Source organism: Phodopus roborovskii, unplaced genomic scaffold (assembly GCF_943737965.1).
Source record: "Phodopus roborovskii unplaced genomic scaffold, PHOROB, whole genome shotgun sequence".
NCBI lineage: Eukaryota > Metazoa > Chordata > Mammalia > Rodentia > Cricetidae > Phodopus > Phodopus roborovskii.
Genome location: NW_026125577.1, coordinates 256,412 through 279,255, shown reverse-complemented (window position 1 = coordinate 279,255; position 22,844 = coordinate 256,412). Strand labels below are relative to the sequence as shown.

The following is a 22,844-nucleotide window of genomic DNA, read 5'->3' as shown; positions in this document are numbered from 1 at the left end:
AAAAAACAAAAATAAACACAGAGTGGGAAAACAGCCAGCCAGTGGTTTTAAAGGTCAGCCTATCACACACTTAGGCTCCCTACACTTTACCTAGTGAACACAAACTGTTCATGCAGTGACCTCATCTGGTTCCATCAAGGCAACCAGTCATATTTTTTTTGTGAACAACTTAGGACTCACCCATCTGACTTTCCCTCAGGGCCATCTTTGGCTCATGTCACCTACAGAGCCTGACTCCACAAGTCATCCTATGTTCACTTCATGGTATGTACCCCTCCCCAATAATAACAAATTAAAATATCTGACTTCTTTTTGTTTGTTTGTTTTCTAGACAGGGTTTCTCAATGTAGCCCTGGCTGCTCTGGAACTTACTTTGTAGACCAAGCTGGCCTCAAACTCACAGAAATTTGTACAAGAGCTTTTGTCCCACAAGCTGTATAACCACACAGGGACTTATTGCTTGTCCAATAGCTCAGGCTTGCTTTTTAGCTAGCTCTTATAACTTAAATGAATGTGTATTACTTGTCTACTCTCTCTGCCACTTGGCGGTACCCTCTTTCAACACAACATGTTCCTCAGCTTCATCTATGTTTCCTTGCATCTCCTCAGACTCCACCCATCTTCTTCCCAGCATTCTCTCTGTCCTGAAAGCCCTTGGCCAGTCATCTTTTTATTAACCAATGAGAGTAATACATATTTACAGTGTACAAAGATTGTTGCACAGTAGATATCCTCCTGCCTCCGCCCATTGACTGCTGGGATTTAAAGGTGTGTGCCACCACACCCAGCTAAGTTTTTCCTTTTAAAGGTAATTTATTTATTTTTATTTTATGTGCATTGGTGTTTTGCCTGCATGCATGTCTATGTGAGGATGTTGGATTCTATAGAACTGGAGTTACAGTTTTGTGCTGTCATTGTGGGTGCTGGGAATTGAACCTGGGTCCTCTAGAAGAGCAGCCAGTGCTCTTAACTGCTGAACCATTCTCTAGCATCTGACTGGAGGTTTACTCAATTTAATAATTTATTCTTCTGAAATTGTTTAGCTTTCAGCTGTGTTATTTAAAAGCTAACCCATAAAATTAGTCTAGTACTACCATATATCCTTTATTCTTTAATTGGCAGGTGCAGGGAAGGGGAGGTGGCTGGATACAGGACGAGGATGATGCAATGCTGAAGAGTGAGCTGGAGGAGAAAAGTAGCAGGCACCATGGAAAAAAACAAAACAAAGCAAGGTCAGATCTCCATCTTGCTTTTGATCTGGGGATTCAGGAAATTCAGGAGTTAATCTGTCTTGTCACTGTTTCCAAATATTATTTTCTCATCATCACCTTGGAGACTTTGAAAAACACAGACTTGCTGGAATGCAAAAAATGCCATTGATGTAACATATGGCTTGAGTCTTTCTCCTTTTGCCTCAATGACTTAGGACTGCCTCAGGACATGTTGAATAAGGTCCATTACTTTAATAGACCCCCAGCACCTTCTAGGCCCTCCTAGAAGAACAAGTGGATTCCCTTTTCATTGTTTACTAGCAGAAGCAATATATATATATAGAAGTCACTGTTATTGTTTCTAATGGAGAAAACAGTCATAGGGCAATCAGGTGACAACTACAAAATGTCAAATTTAGGCCTGAGGTCCTGGTCTGTTTGTTTCAGTCTTGGTTCTTGCCATCTGTTTGGACATAGTATAAAATGAGCTAAATTGTCCTTATTCAAGCTTGTATGAGGAGGTTTGGTAATCTCAAACCATTGGGATTAATAGAGACAGCCTCTACCAGGTATAAGGTCTAGACTGAGGTAATATATTAGTTATGACATTACTATATGAAGTCTGGCTCCTCTAAGTATGGCTTTCCATACCAGTATGTCTAAGGAGAAAAATAAATGCACATGCATGCAGCCAAAGGCTTGCAGGCAGGAGTTTCAAGAGAGTTACTTGTGCAACATGATCCTCTATGGGGATAGCAGCAAAATACTCTGAAAGATAGTTTCTAAGCCAACGTGGTTTTCCCCTGAGTTGTAAGTGATTTTTACAGCCTGCTCTATTAATCCCATGTTTTCCTGTGGCTCCAGACTCAAGTAATGGCAATAGTTTTCTTTCTGCCTATAATCTTCCAGAAACTTTCCACTGACAATTCCTTCCCATCAGCCCTCCTGCCTAGCTGGACAAGAGTCCCTCTGCTGATTGTGGCAGTGAGGTGAGGGCAGAGTGCAGAAATTGGGCAATGATTGTAGAGAGTTAGAAGTAGGAACATTTTGTTTCTTCCTGAGATCAGTACATTATAGCCAGGCACCTATGTGGCTGACTTATCTCCTTTTCCTGTTGCTATTGTATAATACTCTGACCAAAGCAACCTGAGGGAGATGGGCCTTATTTGCTCATAATTCCAGGTTCCAGTTGATCATGGCAGGGAAGTCATGACAGGAGGTGCCTGAGAGAACCAGTCACATGACAGCCACACATAAGAGCAGACAGCAGAACATCAATGTTTGCCTGCAGCTTACCCTCTCCCTTTAAAAAATGATTTTTTTTCTTTTTAATGTGTATGAGTGTTTTGCCTGCATATATGTTTGTGCACCACATGTTTGCTTGGTGCCTGCAGAGGTCAGAAGAGGGTAACATACCCCCCCAGGACATGAGTTAGAGATGGCTGTGAGCAATCATACGGGTGCTGGGAACCAAACCTGTGTCTTCTGCAAGAGAGCAAGGGCTCTTAATCACCAAGCCATTACTCTTCATTGTATACAGTTCAAGATTTCCACTCTGCTCAGGGAATGGTACTGCCCTGAATTAGCATGAGTCTTTCCTCAAGAATTAACTTAACCAAGACAATCCTGAGAAGTCATCTTCAGAGGCTAAACCTAATCTAGGCAGTCACTCACAAATGTCCCCAGAAGTCTGACTCCAAAGTGAAGAGTTGACAATTACTATCAACCGTAACCCTGGCAAAGAGCAGATGTCAGCTCAGGTAAACTTCAGTTATCCTTAAGAATGTGAGGGAGACACCCCCAGGGTATCCAGGTAACGATTGCCAATCATTGAGTTTGGCAGAGAATCTTCTCTTTTGTGGCAAGAAAGGGTTTTCTACTATTGACAATTTTGTCAGGTAGGCATAGTTTGGCCATTGGGGTATTTTGTTTTGTTTTGTTTTTGTTCTAGAATCATCTGGTTCTTGTCATTCAGGCACAATTAGAGGATCCTCTAATGTGTTTATTCCCTCCAGAATCCAGTGAGAGTAGGACAGACATAGAGCAAGTTATGGTGATTGAACAAGGCTCTTTCTTCCTGCAGGAGAGAATGAACATATGCCGGTGAATAGCCCTTCCACACAGATTTACCAGGTAACAACAAATACATTATTGTGAATACCATCATGTGAATAATGGTGACTGTCCTTCATGCACAGAAATTTTTAACACATAGGTCCTTCCACATGTGTCCTGACATTTATTCTCTTAACAAGGCCAAGGGACAGGTAGGGCAGAGGCCACTCACATTATTCATTTGAGAGAACTGGTTGTCATAGGAAAAGTTACTCTATAAAACATAGCATCCATACCCCACACCTGCTCTACTCTTCTTGCCTACACCACTGTCATTGTGGTCATCACACCAGGCAGTGAATGGCATTGTCATCAGAGAGGACACAGGTAGAGCTACCTTTTCTCAGTCAGGTGTGGTGGTGCATACCATAACTCCTAATACCGGGAACCCTAAGACACAAGTTTAACAAGTTCAGGCCTAGCCTAGATTATATAGTGAGACCTTTTATGATGTTTTTTCTTAATTACAGCCCCCCCCAACTCCCTCAGGGAGAACTGAGAATTAAGAGTGTTAGCATTACAAATTCAAGTATGGTGACAGGGAAAATAATTAAGTTCATTTTAAATGATGGCAATAATTAGATTCTTTACAAAGACAACATGACAAGCATTCTAGCAGGCTGCCAACTCTAACCAGAAATTGAATTAAAGTTCTGTCCTTAGCAATTACAGATATTTACACTGCCATATTTTGGAGCTTTGTGCTTCTCTTTGGACTTAACACCATTACCTGGAAAACTCGAGAAAAAAAAAAAAACTGACAAAGCTTAGTAGGTCTGGGGGTGGGGGAAGTTTATTTTATTTTATTTTTTAAACATTTATTTACTTATTAATATATGTCTGTGTGTGTCTGTGTGCAGTATATGTGTGGCAGTCACTTCTCTTCTATGATGTGGGTCTCTGGGATAGAACTCAAATTGTCTGGTTTCAGAGGCAAATACCTCCACCTACTTACTGTGCCATCTCAAGTTGGGTTTTTAGGCCCTTTCAAGCAGGAAGACAGGAGTCCAGGGGAACAGACAGCTCAGGTGAAATATTATTTAAATTAGTTTAGTTTAAATGCTGGTAAAGGCAACTCAACAGCTAGCTTCCAGAAGCATTCTGCAAGAGTTGATTGCTGTGGGCCTAACTAGAGTGAGCCAACAGCAGGAGAGAAAACGTTAGTCGTGTTGCTCTTAGACCAGCAATGGGAGGGAGCAGAAGAAACAGCCTCCTTTCAATGCCATTCACATTTGGTGAATATTTATGTGCAAAATCTGCTGCTTAGCCTAATGAGATATTAAACAGATGAAACAGTCTTCCTTGTTTGTTTGTTCTTAAATGTCTACAACCTTGAAAATACATCAATACATCGACAAATGGCTCATATGAGGCATGGTTTTGAAAAGGCTACATTGAAGGCATTGATACAATTCAGTAGGACAGAGATGGATTGTTGTCTACAAGACTTGAGTGACATATCCAAGGACAAGCCAATCACTGGACAGTGACCTACTAAGAAAGACTACTTCTGACAGGGTGGCCAGCTTGAGCAGAGCCTGGGGTGGAGGTAGGTCTTCTCAATGCTGATGTGATACCTCACTAGTCCTAGACTTCTAGATGCCTTCCATGCTCACCCAAGTTCTCCTCTGACCTGCCTATGACCTTTGCATGAGTGCCTCTTTAGAGTCTATTATAAATATGTGGGTCACTCCCTTGATGTTCGCTAAATTTAGCTGCAGAGGGGATGGCCTCATTATTTTACTGTGTCACAAATCCAAGTGCATCTGTTCACAATGGAGTGCTTGAAGCTGGGAAAGAGCGTTTGGTCTATATGGTCTCTGCTGTGCCTTGATGACCCTTTTTTTTTTTTTTTTTTTTTTTTTTTTGTTATTTAAGACAGGGTTTCTCTATGTAGCTTTGGCTGTCTTGGAACTAGATGTGTAGACCAGGCTGGCCTGGAAATCACAGAGATCCACCTGCCTCTGCCTTCCTAGTGCTGGGATTAAAGGCATGTGCCACCAATGCTTGACCCATCTTTGTTTTAAAAGAGCATTTCCCAAGTCTGTTAATTCCAAGCTTTGCTCTAGGTACTGTCAGCATAAACCACAGACTTGACATATAATTTGTAGTCAGTAAATAGTAGTTGGACAGTGAGTGATGATCTGGAAGGTGTGCATATTGTTTTATGCTAAAGGGTTTGACACAGTCATTCAGTCTTGTGGGAGATAGTGTTGGGATTTGTAGTTTTCTTTAATCAAAACAAACTTTAAATGTTTCTTAAAAGGTTAAGTAGGAAAAAAGTCAAGCTGGATATGGTGGATAGTGGCACAGACTTTTAAATGCCAGCACATAGCAATCTGGGGAAGTCAAAAGCAGGAGGACCAAATTTAAGGCCAGCCTGGGTCACATGAGACCTTGTATTACCAGAACAAACAATCTAGGAAGGAGTATAGGCAGCAGAACTGAGGTTCTGTTTTAAAACCCTTACCCAACCCAAACAAACAGGAATCTAGGAGAAAAAAAATGAGGGGCAAAAAGGGAGATCTCTATTATGTGATCTTAGCCTATAAATATCTTTGTTAATGTACTGTAACAGGCAGAAATATGGATGTTAATGACATGTTAAAATAATAAGAGTTAGGTCAATTCTCACTTTTCAAAATTGTCTATTTTTCTCTGGAATAGAAATGTTAGTGTCAGGGGGACAGAGACACATAGCTCCAATTATCTCCCTCAGACACCCAAAAAGTTATTTTCAGGGACTTCTTCAGGTATAACTGGATCCTTAGTCACACCATGGGAAAAGAATTTCAGGAAAAGGCAGTGTGGGATAGAGCTGGAGTTCAGTGAAAGAGACCATGACATAGGTTTTAAGGTCCAGGCTGAGAGCTAGGTGCTCAGGAAGAAAGTATGACAAACCCCAAAGTATGTGTTTTAGTTAGGGTTACTATTACTGTGAAGAGACACCATGACCATGGCAACTCCTATAAGGGAAAACAATTCATTGGGCTACCTCATAGTTCATAGGTTTAGCCAATTATCTTCATAGTGGGTGGCATGCAAAAGGCACGGTGCTGGAGAAGGAGCTGAGAATTCTACATCTTGATTTGCAGCTAACAGAAAGTGAACTGAGACACATTTCCTTCAACAATACCACATCTACTCCAACAAAGCCACACATCCTAAAAGTACCACTTTCCTTGGAAGCCATTTTCTTTCAAACCACCATAGTAAAGCTTCTACAAAAACACCAAACTACACAACCATAACATATATACAGAGGTCCTAGCTCAAACACATTCAGGCCCTGTGCTTGATGCTTCAGTCTCTGAACCCCTGTGAACCCTGCTTAGTTGAATCTGTGGTGTATCTTTGACCCCTCTGGATCCTATAGCCTTCCTACCCCTCTTCAATGGGATTCCCCAGTTTCTGCTTTATGTTTGGCTGTGGGTCTCTTAAACTGCTCCTATCAGTTGCTAAATGAAGCCTCTCTGATGATGATTGGGCTAGGCATTGATCTATGAGTATAACAGAATATCATTAGGGATCATTTCATTGACTTTTTAGAAAACCAGTTATGTTTGATTCTATCCTGGGTCTCTGGGCTATCTATTCAGCCTCAGGCCTCTTTTATTGTTATAAGTATCATCTCTCTGTCAACCACCTTCGAAGCAAACAGTAACAATACTGGAATGCTTGCTTTTCAGTTGACCATAGACTTCAAGCAGACTCTGCAATGGGCAGCTCCCTCTCCTTTCCCTGTCCCAATGACTTTCTGTCTTCCCATGTTGCCACAAAGGAAGTTTAAAGAAATAAGTTGTCTGTACAAATGACCTTTAATTGAATAACTATGGGCCAGGTTAATGGTATTACCCTAGTATGTCTGTTATCCCAGTCTTTAGGAGATGGAGACAGAAGGATCACAGCAAGTTTAAGACCAACCTGACCTACACAGTGAGTTTCAAGCTAATATGAGATACAATACAAGGCCATATCTCAAACAAACTATGGGAATTAGTTGTGTATTGTTGAAGATCAATGGAATTTATACAGCCTTGTTAGACATCAGTACTTTCTGCATTGAGGAAAGTCACAACACCAGAGTGGTTAGTTCTTGCAGGCCAGAGTCAGTAAGAGAAATGTCTACATAACAGCTTTACCTCACCTTCAGCAGGCCCTGTAAATGGACCTGTAGTTCATCTTCCATAGGAACGCAGACAAAGGGATAAGGGCATTTCTTCTCAGAATTAAATTACTGGCTGCTTAGTTTGTGTTTTAAACACAGTGCCTTTTTCATGACATTGTTTCTCTGTGTGTAGCCCTGGTTGTCTGGAACTCACTTTGTAGATCAGGTTGGCTTTGAACTTAGAGGTCTACAAGCCTCTGTGTGCTTGGATTAAAGGTATGTGTCACAATGTTTGGTCAAACACAGCATCTTTGAAGATCAATAAAGATACCTAAAACTAGAAGATGGAGGTTGATAGAAAAAGTGAAAAAAACAAAAACAAAAAGGTTTCCTTGGCAGTTTGGTTAAAGGAAAAAAAATAAAACAATTACCTTGGCATCTTTGGCATCATAGGGGACCCCAACACATTTGGGATCTTGCTCAGGGATTATAGGAATTTCACATGACTTGTGGAAGTTTCCTAAACATTTATGAATTTACAAAGTACCTAAAACACAGCAAAGCTCTTTGAGTCTGCCTCATAGTAGCTCCCAACCTTGGTAATATGTTGGGAAGAAATGGGAAGGGTGTGTAAAATCCAAGTTGGAATTCCTGAACATTTAGTTTGAGGCTCAAGAGAAGTTTGATGGAAAAAAGGGAGCTATCTATTAGAATCATCTTACAAGGAGTTTTAAGAAACTGAGAAAGAAAGAAGGAAGGAAGAAAGAAGAAAGGAAGAAGAAAAGAAGGAAGAAAGAAAGAGTGGAAGGAAGGAAGAAAGAAAGGAAGAAGAAAAACTGAGATATGGAAATTAAGAGCAGGAAGTAGGAAGAATTACTTGGTAGAAAATAGTCTTATTGTTAAATTATGTGAATATGTACATGTCTGAATGTGGATTTGTGTGTATGAGCACAGTGCCAGAGCAGGCTAGAAGAGGGCTTCTGATCTCCTGGAGATTGACTTGGAGGCAGTTGTGAGCTGCTTGGTGTGGGTTCTGGCAGCCAAACTGCTCTGCAGGAGTAACAAGTGCTCTTACTAACTGAGCCATCTCTCCAGACATACTATTTTAAATTATAGAATACACTTTCTGAATATTTCTGTTTGGAAGAGAGATGGGAATCTAAGAGTTCTTTGTCCAATTGAATCATGAAAATCAAGACAACAATGTTATCTTACTGTTACCTTAATTTAGTGTCTGTTGAGTATCTTATCTTTTATACTTGCATTGTAAATAAAACAAATCTTTAGAAGTGCACCCTTCTCTCCACAGTTCTGTTTGTGTTTACCTTTCTGATTTACCACCTAGAGAAGAGATGAATAAGAAACTTGGAGCAGCTCTGAACCAAGCATGTGTGTGGGAGGTTCCTGATTTACATTTACTTATTTCATACTCAATACAGCCCCGTGAAATAGGTGTCATTATTATAATGATGGATAGCAAACTTCTACCCAGAGGTTAGCCATTTGCCTACGTTCTTCATCCTTGTTCAAGAAAGCTAGGATCTAAAATTGATCCCTCTCATGGTGTTTAATCAGCACATGTGCAGAGATTGCTCTTCCCCATGCTCTGGCTTGACTACTGAAGATGACTCACATCAAAGCCCATTGTTAAAAATGCTATTACCACCAGGCGGTGGTGACACACACCTGTAATCCCAGCACTCAGGAGGCAGAGGCAGGTATCAAGACTCCAGAAAGAAGAAAAGCCTATCTTTTTAGTTTCAAAGAAATTCTTACTAATATTTATTACTCTACTTTTTAAAAAGATTTTTTGGTTATTTTTGGTTATTTGTGGTATGTGGTATGTGTCTGTGGATTGTATGCACACATGCATGTGCAACTGCTTATGAAGGTCAGAAGGTATCAGATCTCCTGCAGTTAAGAGTTACAGATGGTTGTGAACTACCTGACATAGGTGCTGGAAACCGAAATCGGGTCTTCTAGAAGAGCATTAAGTGCTCTTAACCACTGAGCCAGTTCTTCAAGCCCCTGTCTTATTTTTTTACTTCTTTGGGGGGAAAGTAGCTGAATTTCTCTCACAGAATTTAGGTGCTGGATCAGGATTGCCTTTTTACATACATATGTTATTTTCCAAGTAAGCCTCAGTTTCTTCTTTTTTTTTTCTTTTTGAGACAAGCTTGCGTAGTCCTATCTGTCCTGGGACTCACTCTGTAGACCAGGCTGGCCTTGATCTGACAGAGATCCACCTGCCTCTGCCTCCCATGTGCTGGAATTAATGGTCTATGCCACCACCACCCGGTTTAAGTATGCCTCATTCTTATGTCAAGGGCTCTTTAACAGTGGCAGCATTCATGAGTACCTGTGAACCAAGTGCTCATTTTGTTGTCAGTTGTCAAGCTTCAATGCACACTGCATAGATGACCTTTTCCCTGGACAAATGGGGTGAGTCACTTAAAAGATTCTAGAGTTGGATAAATGAAGTATCTGAGATTTTTCAAGAACATGTTTTCTCAAAGAAAGGAAATAGTGCCATTTATAATAATTCACAGCAAGTCTGATTCATGCTTCCTGAATTATTTAGTTGCAGGCCCTGGCCTCGGAACTGAAAACTGGTTTTACAGAAGCAATGCAGGAGCTGACACGCATCCAACATGGAGAATATGCTTTGGAGGAGAAGGTCAAGAGCTGCAGATGTTCTATGGAAGAGAAAGTCACTGAGATGAAGAATTCATTAAACTACTTCAAGGTGGGAGCCTCTTTTATTTCCACGATGAAGGAATATCAAAAGCAGGGCATGCAATTGCCTTTTCTTGTAGCAACCCAGGGTAAGAACTTTCCCTCTATGCTATTTGTTAGTCATCATGGAACAATATCTGCCTCATGGTTTTCAGTTTCTGAGCTTTGTGTTAGAATTAGAGGCCACAATGAAAGCAAACTTACCGCGATAAATAAGGATCAGGATAAACAAATAGGCCGAATAGATGTTTATTCAGGGAGAAATAACTTACAACCTAGACAGATGAACACCAGGAAATTCAACCCGATCCTCTCCTGTCCGAGTCACGCCAGAAAGAGAGCGCCTTTCCTGGCCCCCTCCAACCTCCTTCCACAGGTCACTCCGCCCATGGCTTCACCCCCAATGGATGTGGTCAGTGCCACAGAACTATCTCACTACAATTCCCCTTTTAGTCTAAAGAAAAGCTTTAGGCTTAATACAAAACTATATACAAAACAGTGAATAACAAGTGTGCTCTAAGAAAAGGAAAATCGAGAACAAAATGACCTACATATCTAGTCCTAGGGTGAGGGCAATATGGAGTTTACAATAGAGTTGTCCTTAGCTGGAAAACGTAAGTCTAGCACCTAATATATCTAACTAGGAAGAGAGACTAATAGTTGTGATAGTTTAATCTTTAACCTCATCCAGACCTGAGAAGGAAATTAACAATACTAGAGTAGACAGGAAATGCGGATGGACAACTTCCAAAAGGTGCAGCAAGGACAGAAACAGCAAGCCACCTGAACAGTCACCCTAGGTCTCACAGCCACATTGGTACACCCAGATTTGGCTAAGGCCAAGAGAACTTGACAGACCACAACAACAGCAGGGACAGAGTCTCTGTGTATTATTTGGGGCTGGCGCGGTGGCAGGACAATACCAGGCGGTGGGCGGAAAAACCGTACCCCTTACACAAACTTCATCTCTTATTCCCTGTTCACTCCAAAGTATGCACCAGGTAAAGGCTATGGGATGCTGATATATGTTTTCTTACCCCATTGTCTTAGTTATGGTTTCTGTTGCTGTGAAGAGACACCATGACCACATCAACTCTTATAAAGGAAAACATTTAAATGGGGTGGTTTACAGTTTCAGAGATTTAGTTCATTATCATCATGGCAAGACATGACAACAGGCAGGCAGACATAATGCTGGAGAAGGAGCTGAGCATGAAGAAGGAACAAGCAACAGGAAGCCATGCTGGGCATGGTTTGAGCATATATTAGACCTCAAAGCTGGCCTCCACAGTGACACACTTCCTCCAACAAGGCCATACCTACTCCAGTGATGCTTCATCTCCTAACAGTGCCACTCCCTGTGAGCTTATGGGAGCCAATTACATTCAAACTGCTACACCCATGTGCCAGTCTAAAATGTAGCAATTCTTATTGTAGGAAGAGCTGAGCAATGCAATGTCCATGATTCAGGCCATCACTTCCAAACAAGAAGAAATGCAGCAGAAAATCGAACAGCTTCAACAGGAGAAGAGAAGAGAATCTCGAAAGGTTAAAGCCAAGTGAGTATCTTGAGAACATTTAGCCCAGGCAAACCCATAAATAATGGCTCTTGCACAGAGGCCCTAAGTAAACTTCCAGCCATTAGCACATAAGGAGTGGGCTCCTGAGCAGCATAGATCAGCCTGTGTTAGAAGAGATGAAGCTGTACAAGTTGGTTAATACTGGGGCTGGAGAGATGGACCAGTGGTCAAGAGCACTGGTTGCTCTTACAGAGGACCAGAGTTCAATTCCCAACACTACATCAGATCTCCCAAATGCCTGTAACTCCAACTCCAGGGAATCTGATACCTTTTTCTGGCCTTTGCAGGCAAATGGGCATGTACACCCACACACTGCACATTTGTCATGTATCCATAAGACCTTTTGAATACCAGAGCATATATTTTCAGGACCCACATAAATGTTATGTGGAGGTGTAATCTAGCTAGTGAGACTAGTCATATGGGTGAGCTTTGGGTTTGATTGAAAGACTCTGCATCAATGAAATAAGGTAGAGGGTGATGGAGGACAATTCACAACTTCAAGTCTAGGCTGCCACATGCATGAAACATACCCACATATGCTTATATGCTGCCTATGTGCCCTTGTATGCTACTGTTTTCTGGTATTTGGCGTTGAGTTGTTAAGTGAGTGTAAATCATCCCAAGCAAGTATCCAACACTGCAAATTTTAAAGACCCTGATGAGAGCCAGGCATGGTGATTATGCCTTTAATCCTAGCAGATAGCAGAGGCAGGAGGAGCTACAGAGCAAGGGTCAACATAGCAAGCCCCAGACTGTCTAGGGCTACATAGTGAGACCCAGTGACAAAAACAAACATCAAAACAAAACCAAAGATCCTGGTGATAGGGAAGCCAGTAATAGAAAAATAAAAATGAAAACATTACAATTAGAAGTGATTTATCAATAGTTGAACCATTTATAATTTATAAAAAAATATTTATATGGTTCATCCTGTGTGTGTCTTGGCAACACATTTAAAAAAACCAAACAAACAAAAAACCTCTCATTCTCTGACATGATCCTGAACTGATCCTCCCTCTAATCTACTGGGTGTTAAGAACCAAAACATCCTTTCTGTTGTTTCCTTTGCTAGGAAAGCCCAAAAGGAAGAACATGGCACACAAGCCGGACCTGCATCTGTGCCTGCACAAACACAAGGAAGCCCCTTCCGCTCTATCAATGTCCCTGAGTCTGGTATCCCCAGTGAGGATTTCACCAACATTTTGCCTTCTCAGACATATGAAAAAGGTACAGCTTATAAACCATGGGGAATTAACCACACTTCTTTCTTCCTGATTCCCAGGGCTTGAGAAAAGTGGGAATGGACTCACGTCTTGCATCCTTCTCAGAAGAAAATAAAATACTGCCCAGAACTTCCCTGGTTATCTAGACTTTGGAAGGCATCAGATGACCTCTGGTTCCTGAAAGACTGCCCATTTTTAGATGTTTTTGTTTTATGGAAAATACTAATTTGGCTTCTTCTAAGTGTCAATTAGATAAAAAATAATTTAATGCAATCAATACTATACCAACCATGAGAGAACTAGATATATTTAAATAGTCACTCTAAAATGTTATTTACTGGTAGTGTAATTCAGTATCTATGTTTCTCTGGAAAAGCCAGGCTAGTGCTTCATGACTGTGAGAAATACGACACAAGATGGCATACTGGCAGCACCAAAGGAGTTGGTTTTCAAGGGTTGTGACTCTGTACCTATGCTCAAATTAGGAAAAATAAAACAAATCGAAACTTGATACATTATTATATTCTCAAGAGTGCCCAACAAAAGACCCACATAAAGAAAAATGAATGTAGAAATTCCCATCGTTTGAATCCCCCTCTCCTTGTTTTGGTCTTATGAAGTCCTCAAAAGGTAGACTCAATGATTTTTTTCAATCAAGTGTAAACACCTCAACAGTAGGATTGATGATTTTCTATCCTCATAGCCCAGAAGAACTTGCTTTACTGATTCATAGACAGTGAGTGTGTTATGAATAACAACCTTGAATCCTAGGACAAGTGCCTTTCACTTGGTGAACTTCTGAGTACAGAGTTGCTTGATTATTGGCCTTTTGCTTGTATGTATGTGTACCTCTTTTTGTAGCCAGTGAATGCAGCTTGGATAACAGTTGTTCAGTCCATCTGAGAGGGGATTTTTACCAGTGGTCCTGTTTTCTTGGCTCTATGATGTGATGAGCAAGATATATCAAGTTGACCATGCAGGTTTAGAGCACAATGTGGGCTTGGATGAGCAGTCAGATCAGTAAGTACTGGGTCTGGGGCAGCTGTGTGTACTCACAAGATAGAATCTTAAAAAATAGATTTGCAAAGCAAATTTGTGCATCTCTATATGATATGTGACAGCCCTCAGGAATAAGTTCATTGGATTTTTTTTTAAAGTTTTTTCAAGACAGGGCTTCTTGTGTAGCCTTGGCTGTCCTGGAACTAGCTCTGTAGACCAGGCTGGTCTTGAACTAACAAAGATCCTCTTGCCTCTTTCTCTTGAGTGCTGGGATTAAAGGCATGTGCCACCACCTCCCAGCTTGTCTGTGGGATTTATTACTCCAGTTTCCCCACTGAAAACAGGTAATCCAGATGACTGCATTGCCCACATGCATTTATTTATTTAAAAATTTTTACTTCTTCTTATTACTATTACTATTATTATTTTGTATAACTGCAAGTGAATATGTACCACAGCATGAGTATGGAGGCTAGTGCACAACTTTTGATTGTGCTTCTCTTTCCACCATGAATTTCAGATCAAATTCAAGTCATGAGGCTTGTATGACAAGTACTTTTCTGTGCTGAGCCATCTCACAGGCTGGATTTAAATGATCTGCTGCTCACTGGCAACCTCTCCTTCTCTCCTAGTTCTTCCCACTGCTGCAAAAAATTTGGAATGTTGTCTTTCCTAAGACATCATGCATACAGTTGGTGGTAGCTCAGATTACAATTCAGGGTTAAAGTGTAAAACCCTCAGAAAATTTGGTTTATCCTTTTTAAATAATACAATGGTGTGATTGTTGTCTGTTATCCCCAAATTCAGTAGCTTCAAGCAGCAAACATTCACTACCTCAGTTTCTCTGAGTGCACAATTGACCTGGGTACCACTTACTTACATCTGTCATGAGGTAGGTTGCCATCAAAGTGCTGGCCACAGCTGTTTTCATATGAGGGCTGTACTCAGAGGACATCTTTCAGACTACCTACATGATGTGGCAGTCCCTGTGATATGGGCATTCTAACATGGCACCTGGATACCCTCGACCCCCTGCCCGGGGTATTGGTCTAACAGCATACTTAAAACAAAAGCTGTGGCTTTTTATAACCTACTCTTGGAAGAAGAAGCTCTGCCTTCTTGCCATATTCTATTATTCAGAAGATAATCACAGAATCCAGCATCACTCACAGAAAGGAATCACAGGATGGGGATGCCTAGGGGTAAGGACAACTGGGGAACCATCTTAGATGCTATTTATGACAAATGGCTAACCCTTCTTTTCATTATTTTAAAAATATTTATTTTTAATTAGGTTAAATTATGTATATGTGTCCATATGTGGGTATGTGTATGTAAAAGATATCAGGTCCCCCTAGATCTGGAGTTACAAGCAGTTATATGGTGCCCAATGTGGGCTCTGGGAAATGAACTCAGGTCCTCTGCAAGAGTAGTATGTGCTCTTAACCCCAGAGTCATCTCTCCAGCTCTGCCCTTCATTTTAAAAGATACCCTTCAGATGTGTGTCCTCTGATGTGAAACTTCTTTCATATACATTAGAATTAAAAAGTTTGAAATGTCATTTAAAAATGAGATAATACTCTTTTTTCAGCTTTATTTTATTTTATGTGTATGAATGTTTTGATGACATGTATGTGTACCACAGGCATGCCTGGTGCTCGTGGGGGTCAGCAGCAGGAGATGGATACCCTGGAACTGGAGTTATGGGGGATTGTGCACCATCATATGGGTGCTGGGAACTGAACCTTTTCCCCTGCAAAAGCAACAAGGCTCCTAACTGCTGAGCCATCTCCCCAGCCCCTGAAAATATCATTTTACAGAGCTAAGTAAGCCCTTTGAACTCTTCTAGCCTTCAAGAAGATTTTTAAAAATGCAATTATACTCCCAATCCCTCTTCTTGCTCAGAACATCTGATAGCTAACCTCTTTTATATGCTGTACATATTAGGCATTGTCCCTACTTACTACCCACTTAAGTTGATAGTCTAGAAGTTGACTTTTTTGAATGATGATGTTCCACCATCTATTTCTTCTTAATTATGTCCTTTGTATTCAACCATCCTAATATTGGCACCTACCCTTACAACTCCACTAAAGCTGTTTCCTTACCTGTTCTTGTGCCATAGAATTTTAAAAAATTAAAATTACATTCATTAATTTATTGGGGTGAGTATGTCGCCATCAGATGGAACTTTTTGAGAATCAATTCCCTCTTGCTGGGAATTGATTCTCAGTTTGCCAGCCTTGGTAACAAGTGTCTTTACCCATTGAGCCATCTCTCCCGCCCTCCTTCCCTATATAGTCTTCTGATATCTTTGATACCTGCTTTCTCAAAATGTTTTCTTTTGTTGGCTGATACTGAGCTTCTTTGATTTTCCTTCTATTTTCTGCCTACTCATAAATTTCTGTTTTTGTTTTCTGCTATCAGAATCAAAGTCTAAATTTCTTCTTCTTCTTCTCCTCCCCCTTCTTCTTCTGATTTTTTTTTTTCAAGACAGAGTTTCCCTGTGTAGCCCTAGATATTCTGGAACTCACTCTGTAGACCAGGCTGGCCTCAAATTCACAGAGATCCACTTACCTCTGTGTGTGTCACCTGCAAATTTGGACTTCTTTGCACAGTTTCCAAGGCCATGTATTAACTATATACATAAAACTCTGCTTTTCTCTTTTTGGTTGTCTCTTTCTACCGCTATAGTCTATCTACCCCAATAGTCTTTAGACCTTGCTATATCAATATAGTCTGTGGCCTCTGGACATTGACATAAGATCATCCCTCTATTTGTCTCCCTTTGTCTCTTCTTTATTAGTTCATCCACATCAGGTTACTGCTTGTCTCAGTGTTCCAATCAGAGAGACAAACAGTGGTGAAGTAGGAAAAGGGTCTTATTTCAGTGAGGCTCCAAAGATGGGTTATCATCCAAAGCCTTTTCTCTTCTCTTCTCTTCTCTTCTCTTCTCTTCTCTTCTCTTCTCTTCTCTTCTCTTCTCTTCTCTTCTCTTCTCCTTTCCTCTCCCCTTCCCCTCCCCTCCCCCTTCTCCTTTCCTTCTCTCCTCTCCTCTCCTCTCCTCTCTTTTCCTTTCCTTTTTTAAAGACAGGGTTTCTCTGTGTAGCTTGGGAGCCTGTCCTGGAACTCACTCTGTAGATCTGCCTGGTCTCAAATTCACAGAGATCCACCTCCCCCTGCCTCAAAAGTGATGGAATTAAAGATGTGTGCCACTTCCGCCCATTGAAGCCTTGCCTTAGAACCAACAATAGCTCTAGGACAATATTGAGGAAGACACAGAGGATGGCAGTGGGGATCATATGTAGAGTCTTGGTGAAATTGTACTCTGGCTTGGAGGGTCTTGCTGGAGGTAAAGAGATTGATGATCTGCATGGCTTCTTGTTTCTGGAACTTTTGATAAGCTGGGGAGGTGAAGTGACTCAGAGGGGGAAAAAAAACCTAGAGGAGAGTTAGTTGGGGTACTCACTAGAAAACCCCTTCAGGTTTATGGCAATTACAGGGAAATTTTAGGGGCCACTCCAGTGGTTCTGAATGGGGTGTTGTAAAAGCTGCTGGTTCATTGTTTGTTGATGTCCCTATAAGTCTAGAAAACACTTGACTCTTATCTTGATGCTCTCTGCCTTGAAGGAGGACAAGCAGAGCTTAGTAGGTAAATTTTGGACTAAAACACCATGTATTTTTGAGTTTTAAGCAGGCATTCAATAAATGATCATGTCTATACCCAGAGTTGAACAGGAATCTGACCTGGGTTTAAGGCAGCAAGGAGACAGATGCAATAGGAAGGCAGGGACACCAGGCTTCTACTCTGTTTTCATTCACCCACCAGACATCTACGGATCTGAGTGAAGAATCAGCAGCTTAGCAGAGGTAGCCTCTATGACCCCATTGCTCTCCTGATGGGAACTTGTCTAACATACTCAGAAGAATAACAAGAAGCCAATGGTCTCAAGCAGAGTGGATGGGGTGGTGGTAGGAACGGCAATTCAAAAAGGAAGCAGCAAGTGTGGGTACAGAGAAATGCTCTACGACTATGTGCTCATAGAATGATTTGGGCTTTTACACCATTGGAAAGGTAAGCAGAGTAGAGGGCCACTAATCAATCTGCTCCTTTCACTGTCATTGTCATCACCACTGCCATCCTCTTGTGGTATCACAAGAGTAATCATGGGTAAACATTAAATTGACTCTTACAGTATGCTGACTACTACTTGAAGAACCTTGAGTATTAACCTATTGAGTTCTTTTTTCCTTCCTTCTTTCTTTCCTATCTCTCTTCCTTTCTTCCTTCCTCTTTCTTTCTTTCTTTCTTTCTCTTTCTTCCTTTCTCCTTCCTTCCTTCCTTCCTCCTTCCTTTCTCAAGACAGGGTTTTTCTGTGTAGCTTTGGAACCTGTCCTGGAACTCACTCTATAGACCAGGCTGGCCTCAAATTCACAGAGATCTGCCAGCTTCTGCCTTTTGAGTGCTGGGATTAAAGGTATCTCTTAGTGGGTATCATTAACAGTTGAGAGACTAGCTTTGGCCCCACTGTACTGTATCACCCCCTTGCTGTCTTTCTCATTGATCATGAAACTATAAAATATGTGAGTCTGTCCATGTTCTGAGACATAGAAGGTGATTGATCCATTTGGTAGAATGGATGATGAATTAAGCTTTCCTTTCTCTGCAGCCCAAGAGTCCAGATCTGTTCATGTAGGAGATGGCAATGTGAAGGGAATGATGGGTCCTGGTAAGTGCTTTCTCTTGGTTTAAGTTCTTTTTATTTTATTTTATTATTTTATTTTATATAACAAAGTCCAATTAAATGAAAACAAACATTTATACACAATATTTGGGAATTTGGGCGTCGTTCTTTCCAAACTACTTCCTGCTGGTAAGGGGCGCTGTCATGGGGGATTCAAAGAAGATTCAGAAATCCTGGCTGTAGTCTGTAGGGCTGTTTGTCCAGCTGTTTTGAATGTAGGATCACCTGGTACTCTGTTTCAGGCAGTCTGGCTTGATCAAACCACATTAGTCTGGAAGGAATCCACATCTTTTCATTTTCTGTGGAAACAAAAATAGAAATCCTTTTCCCCAGTAATTTGTCCTTCAACTTAAATTTTGGAGTCAAAGCATTTTTTTAAAATTTAATTTATTATTTTACATGTCGATCCCAGTTCCCTCTCCCTCCCTCCCTCCCTCCCTTCCTCCCTCCTTCCCTCCCTTTTACCCTCTCTGCCCTCTCACATGCACTCTAACCACCCTCCCCTCCCATCCCCCCACCCCAATTCCATATGTAGGGGAATGCCATCCAGTTGGGGTCATGTAGATCTGACAGGTCATGTGAAGTAGGGACTAGGGCTTCTCTCCTGTCTCTAGATTAAGGCAGTTTTCCCTCCATGGGGGATATGTTCGCAAAGTCCTTTTGTGCACTAGGGATAGATACATCCTGGCTCCACGGCAGGACCGTGGGTGGGGTAGGGCACAGTGTAGGGGGGGTAGGCTGGCAGTGGGGATAGGTGGGGGTGTATCAGAGCTCCAAGGGTGCTCTCGATGGGGACCGGAGACAGGAGCAGCAGGATCAGGGGCCAAACCAGGGAGTTTGGGCAGGGGAGGGGGGAAAAGAGGTTGTAGGGGACAGGCAGCCCCGATTGGGCCCAGACTCACCTCTGGCCAATAGCTGGCGGAAGAGGACAAGGGCTGAGCTGGAACTCGAGAAGGTTTTGCAGGATAGAGGGATCTCACTGGAAACTGGCACTCTCCAGCTGAGACCTCGTTCTTTGGCCTTGGTTTAAGTTCTTATAATGATATGCACATATGACATGCATGTCCACATGCTACTGCACAGGTGTGGAGGTCAGAGGATAACTGTGTGGGGTTGGTTCTCTAATTCCACCTTATGGTTTCTAGGAATTGAACTCAGGTTTTTGGGCTTGCAAGACAAACCCTTTTCCTGCTGAGTCAATGAACTGGTCCAGGCACCTTCCCTGCTCTACTGTCTCATCCTGAGCTAAGTAGGAAAGGACTCAAACATGTTAATCAGTTTTTACTCTGACAGATACTTGAGACACTTATTTTAGCTCCTGGTTTCAAAGGTTTCAATCCAAGGTCACCACTTTGTTGCCACAGATATTAGATAAACAGAACAGCATGATGGGAAGCCTGTGGCTTAAGATGTTGCTTACTTCTCGGCACCCAGGAAGCAGAGGTAATAATAGGAAAGAGTTGAGGATAAGGTACCCTTTACTAGGGCATATCCTTAGTAACCAATTTCTCTCAGGTATGCCCTACTTTTCATAGTTTCATCATCTCCCAATAGTCTAAAAATGAAATCCGTTGTTGAATTAATCTACTAGTGAGGTAGACCCTCCTTATCCAGCCACTTCCATAAAGCCCCGCTCTGACCACTGCTTGTGTCAAGGACCACACCTTCAGTCCATGACCTTTTGTGAGGGAACTTCACATTCAAATCATAGTATTGACAAAGATGAGCATTGTTTTTACTTATATTCCTACACATGTGCTGGAGTAGCGACACATTTAAATCATGGAATGAGGAGAGCTAGTAACTTTTAAGAACAAATCAGTAGTATTATTTTTAATTCTTTCTTGTTCCAATTACTAAATAGCTAACATTCGCTGAAGTCTCAATGATTTTTATTTTCATGTTTTTTGAGACAGGGTTTCTCTGTAGCTTTGCAGCCTGTCCTGGAATTTACTCCATAGATCAGGCTGGTCTCAAACTCACAGAGACCCACCTGTTTCTGCTGGGACTAAAGGTGTGTGCCACTACCATCCATCTATAAATTTTTCTTGCATCACATACTTTATAGTTTAATCCAAAATTTACTTTATTGATAATCACCAAAATTTATGTATTATTTAATCTTCCCTCCATTCTTTCCTTTTTCTGTTTCTTTCAACTAAGCATCCATAGGATAAAGGTACTAAATAACAAACAAAACATGCCCACCACCACCCAGATGTGTTTGGTACCCTTCCCTCTCTTCTTTCTGTTCTTCCTTCTAACAGTGCTGCTGACATCTCTTATGTTTACCTGAAAGTAAGTAGATACATGGAGTCAGACTTGTGCTTTAAATCATACTATGCTATATATTTTCTAGTCTGGTGGTCTAGTTGATTGAGTCACAGTCTCATGTATGTAGCCTGGCTGGCCCTGAACTTTCTACAAAACTAAGGATAACATTAAATTACTGATCCTCCCTCCTCCATCTCCCAAATTAATTACAAGCATGCACTACTCTGAGATTTTAAAAAAAGTCCTTATTTTGTAGCAGCCATGTAAAAAATTCAGAAGACATATAGATCAGAAAAAAAAGAGAGAGGTAGGTTGGGAAATTTTTAACCCTTTATTGAGCTAAGTGTATTAGCTAAGAGTTAGTAACAAACACTATTTTCTTTTTCAAAAAAGAAAGTTCTTAGGGATAGAGAGATGTCAGAAGTTATAAGCACTGGTTTCTCTTTAGAGGTCCTGAGTTCAATTCCCAGCAACAACATAGTGGCTCACAACCATCTATAAGGAGATCTGGTGTCCTCTTCTGGCATGCAGGCAGAACACTGTATATATAATAAATAAGAAAATCTTAAAAAAAAGTTCTTTCTAGCAGGCATTGTTTTTCAGGAGTGAACCCAACAAATCCAGAAGCAGATGAAAACCTTAATAAGCCTTCTCTCTCAGCTGAGATCCAGTCCAAGGGCCATCACACACCTGCCCTGTGGAGACAGCCTAAGGATGGCAAAGAATGGGTCGAGGAATATGTCACAAAAGATCATCCAGATAAACTCAAGGAGGCTGGCCAGGGCAGACACAGTACCTTGGAAAATGTTTTATGTGAAACCTCTTTAGCTGGTAAGTTCTGAAGGGGAATGTGGGTGGAAATATGAGGTGTATGAGAGTTTGGAACAGAAGGGCCAGAACTCTGGCAGTGTAGATGGAGTGATACCACCTTGTATCTTTTCAGGATAAAGCCCCTCATGCCTACAGAGGTGAAGGGACTCAGCAGCGGTCACATACCCTAGTGGGACCCCCACCTTGATCCTGGGTATTTATGACATTCTTCAGTAAAAAAAAATTTTAAAAAGCTATGATTCTTGGAGAATATCTATTTAGTCAGCAATATAGAATTTGCTGGGCTCAACAGTTGTGAGTACTTGCTGCTCTTCCGGAAGACCCAGGTTCAATGCCCAGCATCCACATGGCAGCTTACAACAATTTGTAATTCAAGTTGCAGTGGATCTAACACCTTCAAACAGATATACATGCAGGCAAAACACCAATGCACATAAATAAAGAAATTTAAAAAACAATTTGCCATATGCCAATCATTTATTACTAGTCAGCTTATGAATTTAAAGAAATATTTTATTAACCCCCTTCCCCCATAACTCCTACCAGGACCACCCCTTATCGCTCTACCCTGTGACAACTTTGTGTCCTTATTTTGTTTTGTTTGTATAAAATATCCAGTTTGTGCTGCCCATAAGCTCCAGGTTATGGGGGTCATTCACTCGAGCATTGTTGACCCAGTGGGGGGCCCATACCTTTAAGGAGAATAGACTTACCCTTTCAGCTTAACTTTTTTCATATGAATATGAATGTGATCACTACCAAGATCAACATATATGTTTCTGTTATGCTAGGAATTTCTCTCATGCTAAATTTTAGTCAACATCTATGTAAAGAACTACTGTAACTACTATATAGTTTCATCTGTTCTTGAACTTCATATAAATGGGATAATATTTTGTGTATTCTTTTTTGCCTGGTATCTTTCTCTCAATATGTGTCTTTGAGATTCATCTACATTGTTACATATAGTTCATTTAGTAGTTAGTTCTTTTTTATTAACTTCACTGCTTGTCATTATC

At 41.1% G+C, this 22,844-nt stretch overlaps 1 protein-coding gene across 1 annotated transcript in view; it reads left to right on the top strand.

The window, feature by feature from the left end:
* Positions 1-1,124: 1,124 nt before the first annotated feature.
* Arhgef33 (Rho guanine nucleotide exchange factor 33) overlaps positions 1,125-22,844 on the top strand; it is a 66,930-nt gene continuing 45,210 nt past the window's right edge. Inside the window, exons 1-7 of the mRNA XM_051177884.1 lie at positions 1,125-1,232; positions 3,295-3,344; positions 10,016-10,180; positions 11,608-11,729; positions 12,826-12,980; positions 18,646-18,705; positions 21,598-21,825. Of these exons, the coding sequence (XP_051033841.1) occupies positions 1,208-1,232; positions 3,295-3,344; positions 10,016-10,180; positions 11,608-11,729; positions 12,826-12,980; positions 18,646-18,705; positions 21,598-21,825 (805 nt within the window). The 5' untranslated portion in view covers positions 1,125-1,207. The remainder of the gene's footprint in view (positions 1,233-3,294; positions 3,345-10,015; positions 10,181-11,607; positions 11,730-12,825; positions 12,981-18,645; positions 18,706-21,597; positions 21,826-22,844) is intronic.